This window comes from Somniosus microcephalus, chromosome 2 (assembly GCF_052327205.1).
Source record: "Somniosus microcephalus isolate GS21.2 chromosome 2, FLI_Smic_1.0, whole genome shotgun sequence".
Classification (NCBI taxonomy): Eukaryota; Metazoa; Chordata; class Chondrichthyes; order Squaliformes; family Somniosidae; genus Somniosus; species Somniosus microcephalus.
In genome coordinates, this window is record NC_140988.1 from 229,661,731 (window position 1) to 229,675,250 (window position 13,520).

Here is a 13,520-nt window from a genome sequence, read left to right on the forward strand (position 1 = left end):
GGAGAGTTGATGGAGGTGTATGAGCCCAGGGATAATAAGGGAATGGGACTTGGTGTGGGACAGGATTGTGAGATTTAGACAAGTTGGAGTTTATTTGGGGACCACTGCATGAAATTAAAATTCTGTTGAAATATCCCTTGAGATTAAATAAATTGGGTAGAATCTGTGACTGACAAACAGTGGATGGTTTGGTTTACAACAGATAGTGTTGCTCTTGAGGAGTGGGCTGTTGGGAAAACGTTTTGCACTTAGTGACAAAGCACTATTCATGCCCAGAAAACTCTTCATATTTAAAGGCATATGCTTCCAAATTTTCTAAATAATGTGGGCAATCAGGTAACTAGCAGCGGATGATAATTTAAGATAAACTGTTAACGTTGTATAAAGTTAGGCATATTTAGTCTAATCTTTCATTTGTCTTTTCTACAGCACCATGTACAGGAAACAAGATTCAACTAGGATGAAGCCTGAAGAGGAAGGGTTCTCCAGCAAGCAATGCTTAGAGTGGTTCTATGAGTATGCAGGTGTGTTTAAATGCTACAGAGTTCAATGCTAACTAACCAACATGCCCCTAAGAGTTCCCTGGTGCGTTTGTTGGAGAGCATCTCCAGTGCACCTATTTACTTAAGTTATATACTCCTGGGCCCTGTAATAGTAATTTATGCTTTTAAAAAATGTACATGTATGCGACCAAGTTTAATTTTGGCCCAAGCAGCACTGATCATTTCTTCAGATCAAATAATGTAGTCGAACAGACTTACTGACATTTTGATTGATAATGGGCCTTTGTCGCTAAATCCCAAATGTGCATATGACAATGATTCAACTGTCTGTACCAATGTACTATTTTGAAACTGCTGCTCAATATTTAATCTGTGTTGATAGATTATTACAAATTTAAGGCAATTTGCCATGAACAGAAATGAGTTTGGAGAGACTGCTTATTAGTGTCCTAAATAGCTCTGGGGGAAATACTGCAACAAAATATCTAAAGTACTGTGCTATGTTGTAGGTAGTGATGATGTCATAGGTCCTGAAGACATGGAGAAATTCTGTGAAGACATTAGAGTTGAACCTGAAAATGTAAGTGCTTGTGGAAACAAATCTGTAGTAAAACAATGAGAAGATGCTTAATCTAATTAGAGACTTCCTAATATTTTATTTGAACTTTTGTTGAAGGTATATATCAAGAACTAGACTGAACGTTCTGTATTTGTGAATTTAAGTGATCTCTGGAGGCAGTTCCAGGAGCCTGAATATCATTGCTTTGGCAATAACTTTTCAGCACTTTTTAGAGAATGAAACAGGAGCACTGCATGAAGCCCAGATGGTCACAGTTACACAGCATAAGATGTACAACTAAAACTGCATCTGCCTAGGAGGCAAAACACTTCACTTAGCTGGCTACAAATCTGCTCTCTGGGAGTGAAACTGTGTCCTTTGTGGTCTGGAAACGGGCCTTATTTCTCCTGACTGACTAACCACAAACCAGCCCTTCCAAGAGAGATAAAATTGCAGCCCACAAAAGGTCAATTATTCAAATAGGGTTAAATGTGCAGCTTCAATGGGAAAGCTGCATCCCTAGATGGGTACTCAGTAAATATGCTTGGTGCTGACATTGGGCAAATCAGCTGTCCCTATATAATAGCAGTCAGCTATTATGTTTGTATTTCTGTCTGTCTGTCTTTGCCCGCTCCAGTCATAGAATTACATGGAGATTAACATGGAAACAGGCCATTCAACCCAACCAGTTTGTGTTGACCAAACAGGAGTATACTAATAATAGTTGCAAACCTGTACCCTTTTCTCCCCCAATCTCTCCCTTCCAATTCCTGCCCTCATTTAATGAATCTCTTTTACAATAAGATGTTTTTAAAAAAATAATCAGTTACCTTTTTCTCATTTCCCATTTGATTTTTTAATATTCTAATGTATAGTGAGGGCTGATGTTTGAGACCTGGCTGGGAAAAGTTGTTGAGCCTGTGTACACTAACATCTAAAGATAATCTCAAAATGCGTTAAAAGGGGCTTTTTTTCTCTCCAATCAATTGTATGTAAATGATCGCCTGCTAAAGTTATTGCAGTGACTAAGACCCAAGGTGGGTATCAAACTTCATTTAAATTATAAACTATTAAATATTCTTGGGATTCTGATTGCCAAACAGCCTTTTTTTAAAAAAAAAACAAAAGCCTGTATTTCTCTACCAGTATTGATCTGTTGTACTTATTGTAGGTGGTGATGTTGGTGCTTGCCTGGAAGTTGGATGCCCAGAGCATGGGTTACTTCACTCTACAAGAATGGTTGAAGGGAATGACCTTATTACAGTATGAAATGCTTCTGGTTTAGTTTCATTTTATTTTGAAATAGTTGCCAGTTAACTTTATGTTTAGTCAGCTGTTAAGATTATTGTTGTTTAACTCTTTAATGGCTAGAGCTATGGTTATTTTTTAAAACTGAAATTCAACTACATCTCTTCAGAATACCTTTTATGTTGAGTTTCTGCTTAAGAATGATTTTTTTTTTTATTTTTATTTTTTTTTAAGTACAGTATAGAAGAAGGCTATTTCAATTCAACATGCCTCTAACTCTGCTAGATCCACATTGTCTTCTCTGCTGGTTGTATATAAGATGTGTTTGGGCAGCATCTCATTCAATTCCTAGTGGGCATCAGCCTACAACACAACATTATCTCTCTCTCTATATCTAATTCAGCAGTAATTGTCAATCTCGCTCAGGGGACACAGGATGGCTGGTATGGGAAATGAGATAAAATGTCATACGAGTGTGGTAGGTGGTGCTCTTCTGAGGCTGGGGCATGTTGTTGCAGCAGAGTTGAGGATACTCTGAATCTGGTTGTGCTATATATGACCTAAGAGTGCTGATTACCGATAATAAAATGAGAAGTGTTCCATTCTCTCCAGTATTAACAACCCTTGTTAAATGAGCACTTTTTTAAAAAACCACCTGCTTGTAACTAATTCCTGGTGAATCTATGTTGTATATTTTCTGTGGCTCCATTATTTTTTGCCCAAAACTCTATACAGTACCCCCAAATGTGGCATAACCAATGTTGTATACAAATTCTCCTCCTTAAAGGGATGGCAGTATTCCATGTCTGTTAGATGCAGATGTGACTTGGAAAATGTAAGTGAAGGCATTAGCAAGGTGATGTGCCCACCATTCACTAGTTGGCCCATGTAAATTTGAAAACTTTTCATGGAACAGGAAATTTGAGGGTCCTATGTAGCTGGACTAATGCACTGGGCTACATCAAGAATTTAGACCTTCCACGAGCTATTGTCTTTTGAGCATTAATGAAGTGAAAAACCACTAAAAATCTGTTTCATAAGTTAATAAAAGATGGGCTTTGGGGCTAGAACATAATTTTGATCTTGAGTGGCAGCATTTTGCTAAAAGTCCTCAGACAGTTAACTTAATGCTCAATCTCTTGTGTTTAACCCCATCCCATTGAGCCCTTGATGTCTATATAAACCTTTTTCCAAAATTAAAAAGTACATAGTTTCATACTTTTACATTATTACTGCTAAAATTCCAGCAATTATGCCAGTTTCTGATGCGTCACTTCCTTGAAGCAATGGTAGAATTTAATTTGAATTTCAATGACATTTCACTTGTGTGGTGAGGCTTTAAATTAATTTCCCTCTAACAATAATGGAGACCAGCATGTATTTTTAACTTGTGCAAGGAACACAAGACCCAATGTAGTGAGTGTTTGGACCTCGTGGAAATTTTTTTAAGAAACAAGTATTTCTACCATTATTTGTAATACTTTTACCCCTGATAAATCTGTTTTCCATGATTATTTCATGGTTTGTGTGCATCTTATTTGTATAACACTTAGGTCTTTTACAATTGGTTAAACCAGAAGAACAAAACAAATCAATCCAATTGGTATTGCTCTGTTGGAAGGGATGACCATGTTCCATTTGGAGTTAAACTCCATACAGAAATGGCATTTTCCCTGTCTTTTTAGAGAAATGGTTGTTTTGGAGGAGTTGTACGTGATTAAAGGGTAACACCTAACTCCATTCATATCCCCAGTATTTTTCTATTTAGAATACCATAGTAAAAGTTACTATGTATGAAATTTACTTTATAAACAGCAGCCCATTTTAAAAATGTTCAGAAGGAATTATTGGTTGCAAAAATGTGATACTTGGCAGATTACTTAAATTCTGATTCAGACTGCTGTTTACCGGATTCAGCTATTTAAGTATTTCAGATATTGCTACAGATAGAGTAATTGAGGTTGCAGTTGGTAGGCCTTTAGTGTGAGTGTACATTTTGAAAGAGGGAGAATTTATTTAAAGTTAATAGAAAATTTTAATGTGGAACAACTAGTAAGCTAGCTAATAGTGAATTTTAAGTTTCTCATGGTGAGACGAGAGTGCTGAGTAATGTACTGTAAGATTGTAAGATTGAATGTATGGTTTAGGTGCAACACAGCCTCCTCAGGTGTGGTCCTAATGTATTTCAATACTAAATTGAATCCATTAGTGATATTTTGGAGTCTGCTCAATTAAATTTTACATAAGATCCTTAAAGGTTTTCTGAAAGAGATTCACTCTCCCTTTCTCGCGCACACCTTTCTTTCTGTCTGTCTCTGTCTCTCCTTTCGATTTTATTTTTGAAAAGCTAATGTGTTAATCACTTGGTTTGAAAACTTAATGTGGTTTGGGCTATTAAAGTGCTGTGGAATATTTTTCAATGTTATTCTTCTTTCCAATTTTAGATGTGACACAACAGAGAAACTGAGAAATTCGCTAGATTACTTGAGATCATTGTTGAATGAGCCCACAAATTTTAAACTTATATACAGATATGCGTTTGATTTTGCACGGGTAAGTGATTCTATTGTAAGAAAAACATAAATGTTAAGCAACAAAAGCACCCAAACGTATCTGTGTCCATAAGGTGATAGCTAATAGACATTTACTTTTCTCAGAAGACCTTTCTCTTTTGCCTCATAGAAAAAAAAATAGCTTTGGGTTATTTATTGTTTATTTGATAACTTTGAATACTTCACCAAACCACTTAAGTTGCCTTCCCTATCTAAAATGGGCACTGGAATAGTTTGTTATATATTGAAAATAAAAATAAAAAATTGAATTGCAATAGTTTCTGAAGTTCCTGTACCTATTTAAGTTTTAAATATTTGAAATTGGAAACTTATACTATTTACAATTTGTGATACAGTAAGTAGGTGAGCATACTGGGTGCTGTATCACTACACTAGGATATAAATTCACCCCAATGATTCTCATGCAGCTTATTTGCAATCTTGCTGAACTGTAGGGCGAGGTGGTGATTAGAGGCTAGATATATCTTTACTAGGAAGGAGGAAAAATTGGCTGGAATTCTCACAGCAGTGGTTAAAGTGGAACTTGTTAAAAGGTATGAGGTCTCTTTTCCCTTCTCTCATTACCACCCCCACCCTGAGATTTTTTGGTTGTTTGACATTGGTCTTTCCTGGTGCCTCTCCAATCCTTTATTGAGAGCAACATGTTTCCTCTGAGACCTAGAGCTTTTGTCTGTCGTTTTTTTGCAGCAACAAAAACTTTTTAAAAAATTGAGATGGGGAATAGACAAACTCAAACCATGTGTTCAAATCGCATGTTATTAAGGGCTGTTGGTCTGTTTTCATTGTCAAATATTAAAAAACCCATTCTTTAAGGATTTTTTTATTTAAAAATGTGTGATGATCGGGGGGGGGGGGGGGGAATTGGACTCCAAAAACATAGGTAAATTTAGACATCAGATTTTTTTTTTTTTAAAGGAATTGGCCCAGAATTTCCTGGAGATATGTGCCATTGTAATGATGCATCAACTTTGCGGGGCCTGATTTACGGCACAAAAGTCCCAGGAAATGATGGAGTCAGTAACTTCAACTACGGCTTACATCACTCCCTCATTACCTCAGATTTTTGGTCTGCTCTGCTGTTTCCCTCACCGAAACAGTTGCACAACTAATTATTATAGTTCAGCGCCCCCCCCCCCCCCCTTTAAAATCAATAGTGAGATCGAGTTTTCTGAATTAAAGTCACCTGAGATTATCACTGCCATTTAGATCATTGCAGAATGGCGCTAGTGGGCTGAGCATACAGGAATCGTAACTGGAATGTGTTAAAAGAGTCAACATTGCCTCTGGGCATTATAACAGTTGCTATCTGAATTCTCAATTTTTTTCAGATTGATCAAAGCAGAGCTCATTTTTGAAGTTTTAATGTATTGCAAATGATCTTTATACATATTTCTCTCGCTGCCAGATACTGCAATCGAAAAAACTAGGGAAATACTGAAATTGCCTCTTGGAGGAGTTGTATGTAATGAAAGGATACACCTAACTCAATTCATACACATTATATTGAATTCCTAACCCCAGTATTTTTACTATATAGAATACTATAGTAAAGCCACCGTGTACTAAATTTACTTTATAAACAGCAGCCTGTTTTTAAAATGTCCAGATGGAATTATTGGTTGCAAAAAGTGTTCTATTCTTGTGCCAATATTTATTCCTATTTATATAGTTTAGTAATTTGCTGCTGGATATAAATTTAAAAAATCAACAATCAAAATAAATTGTTAACTCTTCATTGGCCGTGCCACTCATGATCAGCCACTATACTTGCTGTGTCATATTCTAATTATTTTACCAGCAAATTGTGTCATAAATTCACCACTAGAGGATTGGGGAGCACAATGGTCTAGCTTAATGTGTAATGGTCATTGCTATCAGTATGCAAAGTACTTGGCTTTTAGTCCCCTTTATAGAGTCATTCAATTACAGTACGGAAGGAGACCATTTTACCCATTGAGCCAGTGATACTGTTGCTTTTCCAAATGAAGCTAATTATACTAATCAAAGTTTCTTGCTCCTTACCCTTTTGTATTCTTCCTTTACCAATGCTTAGCCAATTTTCCTTTAAATAATGTTAGTCTCTGCAACAAAAAACACTTGTGGCAAAGTATTTAATGACCTAATGACCCTCTGGGATTTTTGTTTTAAACTTCCTTCTTAGCTTTTCTAGTGATGATTCTATGCCCCTTGTGACTGATTTGTCAATCATCAGAAATAATTTTTCACTCCCTTCTTACCCTCTCACTCTTCTTACTCTCTCAAAAACCAATCATAATCTTGAAAACCTCAATTATATCCCCCTTCGCTGTTCCAGTGGAGGGGAAATTTTTTTTTTTTAAGCCTTTCTTCATAACAACCTCTCATTCCTGATTGTATTCTAGTTAAATTTCATGGTATCCTTTCCATGGGCTTTAATATTCATCCTATAATGGGTGCCCAGAACTGCACACAATACTCCAACTGTGGCCTAACAAATGTCTTGTAGAAATTACACATCGGAAAATCGGACAGCGTGTGTAACCGGCGACCAATCCACTACTGTCAGTTTTCCGCCCCACCAAAAGTAAAAATGACCCCATAGAAGTTTACCCACAACTGAGGTCAGACTAATTGACTTATAATTTCCTGGTATCTCCTTTACCCCTTTCTTGAGCAGGGGTGTAGCATTTGGCAACTCCAGTCTTTTGGCACAATTCTCATTTTCCATGGATTTTTGGAAAATTACAGTTGGTCCCTCCACTATCTCTAACCTCCTTCAGTATTCTGGGATGAATACTATTTGTACTTGGTGACTTTTCTACTTTAGCTCCCATTAACTTAGTGTTTTCTTAATACATCTTCCTTCTAAATATTTGTCTCCATCAGTTGCCCTTCCACATCCCCCTCAGGGATAATGGGTAGGTACTCCAATTGGCAGGATGTGACTAGTGGTGTCCCGCAGGGATCGGTGTTGGGGCCTCAACTATTCAAGATATTTATTAATGACTTGGATGATGGTATAGAAAGTCATATATCCAAATTTGCTGATGACACAAAGATGGGCAGCAATGTAGGCAGTGTAGATGAAAGCAAAAAATGACAAGGGGATATTGATAGATTGTGAATGTGTAAAACTGTGGCAAATGGATTTCAATGTAAGTAAATGTGTGGTCATCCACTTTGGACCTAAAAAGGATAGAACAGGGTACTTTCTAAATGGTAAAAAGCTTAAAAATGGTGGATGTCCAAAGAGACGTGTGGGTGGGGGGGGGGGGGGGTTCAGGTATATAGATAATTAAAATGTCATGAACAGGTACAGAAAATAATCAAAAAGGCTAATGGAATGCTGGCCTTTATATCTGGGGGACTAGAGTACAAGGGGGCAGAAGTTATCCTGCAGCTATACAAAGCCCTGGTTAGACCACACCTGGAGTACTGAGCGCAGTTCTGGGCACCACACCATAGGAAGGATATATTGGCCTTGGAGGGAGTGCAGCGTAGGTTTACCAGAATGATACCCAGACTTCAAGGGTTAGGTTAGGAGGAGAGATTACACAAATTAGGGTTGTATTCCCTAGAATTTAGAAGGTTAAGGGGTGATCTGATTGAAGTTTTCAGGATATTAAAGGGAACAAATAGGGTAGATCGAGAGAAACTATTTCTACTGGTTGGGGATTCTCGGACTAGGGGGCATAGTCTAAAAAGTAGAGCCAGACCTGGCAGGAGTGAAATTAGGAAACACTTCTACACACAAAGGGTGGTAGAAGTTTGGAACTCTCTTCTGCAAATGGCAATTGATGCTAGATCAATTGTTAAATTTAAATTGGATATTGATGGCTTTTTGTTAACCAAGGTATTAAGGGATATGGGCCAAAGGCAGGTATATGGAGTTAAATCACAGATCAGCCATGATCTCATCGAATAGCGGAACAGGCTCGAGGGGCTGAATGGCGTTCCTATGTTCAGCTGCTTCTACAATCCTACTTTTACCTTCCTCTGTAAAAACAGAAGAAGTAATTAAACATTTCTGCTATTCAATTATAATATGGCTACTTTCATCTCTGTGGTCCCACCCATAATTTTGACGATCCTTTTTACTTCCTTAAGTGATAAAACTCCATGCTGTTTCCCTTTTATGTTGACTGCCAGTCTTCTTTCATGCTCCCTCTTAACCTTCCTGATCTCACTTTGCTTCCTTGTATTCTTTTTATACATATTTTCTTCTGTTCTCTATCATTAGCCCTGTTTTAACCTAATTTCTGTTTCAGCACTCATTTATAGAATCATAGAATAGAATAGAATCATTTTATCATATAGCACAGAAGGAGGCTCTTCGGCCCATTGTGCCCATGCCGGCTCTTTGAAAGAGCTATCCAATTAGTCCCATTCCTGTGCCCTTACCACATAGCCCCACAAACTTTTCCCCTTCAAGTATTTATCCAATTGCCTTTGGAAGTTATTATTTAATCTGCTTCCACTACCCTTTCAGGCAACGCATTCCAGATCATCATAACTTGCTGTGTAAAATTTTTTCCCCTCCTATCACCTCTGATTCTTTTGCCAATTACCTTAAATCTGTGTCTCTGGTTACCACAAGAAGAGCTTCTGACCACATAGCCGCTCCATCACCAAGACCGCATACTTCCACCTCCGTAACTTAGTCCCGCCTCAGCTCATCTACTGCTGAAACCCTCATCCATGCTGACTTGACTATTCCAGTGCTCTGCTGCTGGCTGCCTGTATGCTAACTCTCACCATGTCCCATTCACCCTTCACCAGTGTTCCCTCTAAGCTGCACACGTGGCCGCGCAGCAATTGGGAGGGTACCATGCAGGCCGCACTCAAGCTGTTCCCTTGAAGGCAATGTGCTTGCATAGCCGCACAGCAAATCTTAAGGTACCGTGCACAAAAAAACATTTAGCGGGAACATTGCTCATCTCCCCTGTGCTCGCTGACCTACGTTGGCTCCTGGTCTGGCAATGCCTCAATTTTAAAATTCTTATCCTTGTTTTCAAATCCCTCCATGGCCTCGCCCCTCCCTATTTCTGTAACCTCCTCTAGCCCTATAAGCCTTCGGGATCTCTGCGCTCCTCCAATTCTGGCCTCTTGCACATCCCCAATTTTAATTGCTCCACTATTGGCGGCTGTGCCTTCAGCTGCCTGGGCCCTAAGCCCTGGAATTCCCTCCTTAAACTCTCTGCCTCTCTACCTCTATCTGCTCCTTTAAGATGCTCTTTAAAACCTATCGCTGACCAAGCTTTACATGGGATTACATAGGACACACGGCACAGAAACAGGCCATTTGGCCCAACCAGTCCATGCCAGCGTTTATGCTCCACACGAGCCTCCTCCCGTCTTTCCTCATCTAAATCTATCAGCATAACCCTCTATTCCCTTTTCCCTCATATGCTTGTCTAGTCTCCCCTTAAATGCATCTATACTATTCGCTTCAACTACTCCCTGTGGTAGCGAGTTCCACATTCTCACCACTCTTTTGGTAAAGAAGTTCTTCTGAATTCCTTCTAGGATTTCTTGGTGACTATCTTATATTGATGGCCTCTAGTTATGCTCTTCCCCACAAGTGGAAACATTCTCTCTCTATCCATTCTGTCAAAACTTCATAATTTTAAAGACCCCTATTAGGTCACCCCTCAGCCTTTATTTCAAGAGAAAAGAGACCCAGCCTGTTCATCCTTTCCTGATATGTAAACCCTCACATTTCTGGTATCATCCTTGTAAATCTTCTCTGCACCCTCTCCAGTGCCTCTATCCTTTTTATAATATGGTGACCAGAACTGTACGCAGTACTCTAAATGTGGTCTAACCAAGGTTCAATACAGGTTTAGCATAACTTCCCTACTTTTCAATTCTACCCCTCTAGAAATAAACCCTAGTGCTTGGTTTGCTTTTTTTATGGGCTTGTTAACCTGCGTCATACCTTTTAGTGGTTTGTGTATTTGTACTCCGAGATCCCTTTGTTCCTCTACCCCATCTAGACTCACACCCTCCAAGTGATAAGTGCCGCAAGGATCAGTGTTGGGGCCTCCGCTATTTACAATCTATATTAATGATCTAGATGAAGGGACTTGAGTGTAATGTATCCAAGTTTGCTGATGATACAAAGCTAGGTGGGAGGAGAACAGAAAGTCTGCAAAAGGATATAGATAGACTAAGTGAGTGGGCAGTAAGAAGGCAGATGGAGTATAATGTAGGGAAATGTGAGGTTATTCACTTTGGTAGGAAGAATAGAAAAACGATATTTTTTAAATGGTGAGAAACTTTCAAATGTTGGTGTTCAGAGAGATTTGGGTGTCCTCGTGCAAGAAACACTGAAAGCTAGCATGCAGGTACAGCAAGCAATAAGGAAGGCAAATGGCATGTTGGCCTTTATTGCAAGGGGGTTGGAGTATAAGGGTAAGGATGTCTTGCTACAATTGTACAGGGCCTTGGTGAGACCACACCTGGAGTACTGTACACAGTTCCTTATCTAAAGAAGGATATACTTGCCTTGGAGGCGGTGCAATGATGGTTCACTAGATTGATTCCTGGGATGAGAGGGCTGTCCTATGAGAGATTGTATAGAATGGGCCTATACTTCAGTTTAGAAGAGTGAGAGATGATCTCATTGAAACATACAAGTTTCTGAAGGGGATTGACAGGGTAGATGCTGAGAGGTTGTTTCCCCTGGCTGGAGTGTCTAGAACTAGGGGGCATAGTCTCAGGATAAGGGGTAGGCCATTTAAGACTGAGATGAGGAGGAATTTCTTCACTCAGCGTTGTGAATCTTTGGAATTCTCTGCCCCAGAGGGCTGTGAATGGTGAGTCTTTGAGCATGTTCAAGGCTGCGATAGATAGATTTTTGGACTCTAGGGGAATCCAGGGATATGAAGATCGGGCGGGAAAGTGGAGTTGAGGTCAATGATCAGCCATGATCTTATTGAATGGCGGAGCAAACTCGAAGGGCCGTATGGCCTGCTCCTGCTCTTATTTCTTATGTTCCAACAGCAGTGGCCCCAGCACTGATCCTTGTGGAACACCACTACCCACCTTTTGCCACTGTGACTAGCTACCCTTTACTCCTATTCTGTTTTCTGTCCTGAAGCCAGCCAGCAATCCATTCTGCTACTTGTCCTGACTCTGCATTCTCTGACCTTGTTCATCAGTCTATTATGGGGTACCTTATCGAAGGCCTTTTAAAAATCCAGATAAATTACATCTACTACATTACCATTGTCTTCTCTGTTACCTCTTCAAAATTTTCAATAATATTGATCAAGCAAGACTTTCCCTTTGGAAATCCATGCTGACTATTCATTATTATATTTTTGGTTTCTAGATGTTCTTCTATTTTCTCCTTTAGTAGGGATTCTATTATTTTTCCTACCACCGATGTTAAGCTAACTGGTCCATAACCCCCCTGGGCATGTTCTAGCCCCCTTCTTAAATATCGGTATTACGTTAGCTATCCGCCAGTCTTCTGGCACTACACCTTTTTCTAACGAATTATTAAATATGCAAAGTAATGCCTCTGCTATCTCTTCCCTAGATTATTTTAAAATACATGGATGCAATCCATCCCGACCAGGGGTTTTATCCTCTTTGAGTTTGATTAGTTTATTTAATATATCCCCTTTTTTTATTTTAAACTAGCTGGGGGAGCCCGGCTTTGCCAGGGCTGTTTTGGGCCGGGCGGTTTAAATTGAGTGCGAGGCTTTGGGGCCTCTCTGTGTCCCTCTGTGAATCTGCTGCCGGGCAACATTTTAAATAGAGTCCCAGGCTTTTGGGCCCTGTCTCTGTGTCTTTGTCAATCTGCTGCCGGGCAACATTTCTACCTTTTTAATACCTTGAAAGATGAAAGTGAAAGTACTTATAAAACGTTTTTGGTAAATCTTATGTTATTTTTAAAAGAGATGTTATTTTTAAAAGAGATACTAACTTTTTCGAAGCTGGATGAGCAGATTTTGAGCTGGAAGTAAATGGGGTTTTTAGCTTGAGGCAATGGCTGCCAGATCCCTGAGATGAAAACGATTAGTCCCGCCCACAGACGCAGCGATTGGCCAACCATCAGGCGACTGAACTGTAGGATTGGTCAATGGTGACGGCACAGGATTGGCTGAACCTTGACGTCAGTCAATCAATGCTAATTAGCAGATAATGAGTTAAATTTTGACGGTTTTTTGGATAAGGCGCGAACAATTTTCGTCCGACCGAAAAGTAAATACGCTTACGACCGTCCCGGACCGGTAAGCTTTCTTTGGAGGTAACGCACGCGCAGGTACGCCCTATAACTTTTTTGAGTGCATAGCCGGACAGACGCACACCGGAGGACAGACACAGACAGACAGACAGACAGATCGATCCTTTTTTATATAGATATAGATAGATTGGATGATGCGATTAGTGCATCTATCTATGTCATGTCCACCTGTTCTATCTCCCTGGTAAATACTGAAGCAAAATAATTATTTAATATTTCTGCCATTTCTATCGTTACCTGTGGTATTCTGTTTATCCCTTAATGACCCTATTCCCATTCCAACCTTTTTTATTTTGATGTGCCTATAAAATATTTTACTATTTTGTTTTATGTTCCTTGATAATTTAGTTTCACAGTTCTTCTTTGCCTCCCTAATTTTTTTTTACTTCTCTCCTCTCCTA

At 39.2% G+C, this 13,520-nt stretch overlaps 1 protein-coding gene across 5 annotated transcripts in view; it reads left to right on the forward strand.

The window, feature by feature from the left end:
* The window catches only part of dcun1d4 (DCN1, defective in cullin neddylation 1, domain containing 4 (S. cerevisiae)), a 53,164-nt gene that overhangs the window by 11,722 nt on the left and 27,922 nt on the right, over nt 1-13,520 (forward strand). For all 5 annotated transcript variants that reach the window (XR_015074125.1, XM_085969932.1, XM_085969931.1 and 2 more), the window contains exons 3-6: nt 430-524; nt 1,013-1,083; nt 2,234-2,325; nt 4,755-4,863. Coding sequence is in view for 4 of the 5 variants with exons in the window: in XM_085969932.1 (XP_085826058.1) it covers nt 430-524; nt 1,013-1,083; nt 2,234-2,325; nt 4,755-4,863 (367 nt within the window). In the remaining variant the exon portion in view is untranslated. The remainder of the gene's footprint in view (nt 1-429; nt 525-1,012; nt 1,084-2,233; nt 2,326-4,754; nt 4,864-13,520) is intronic.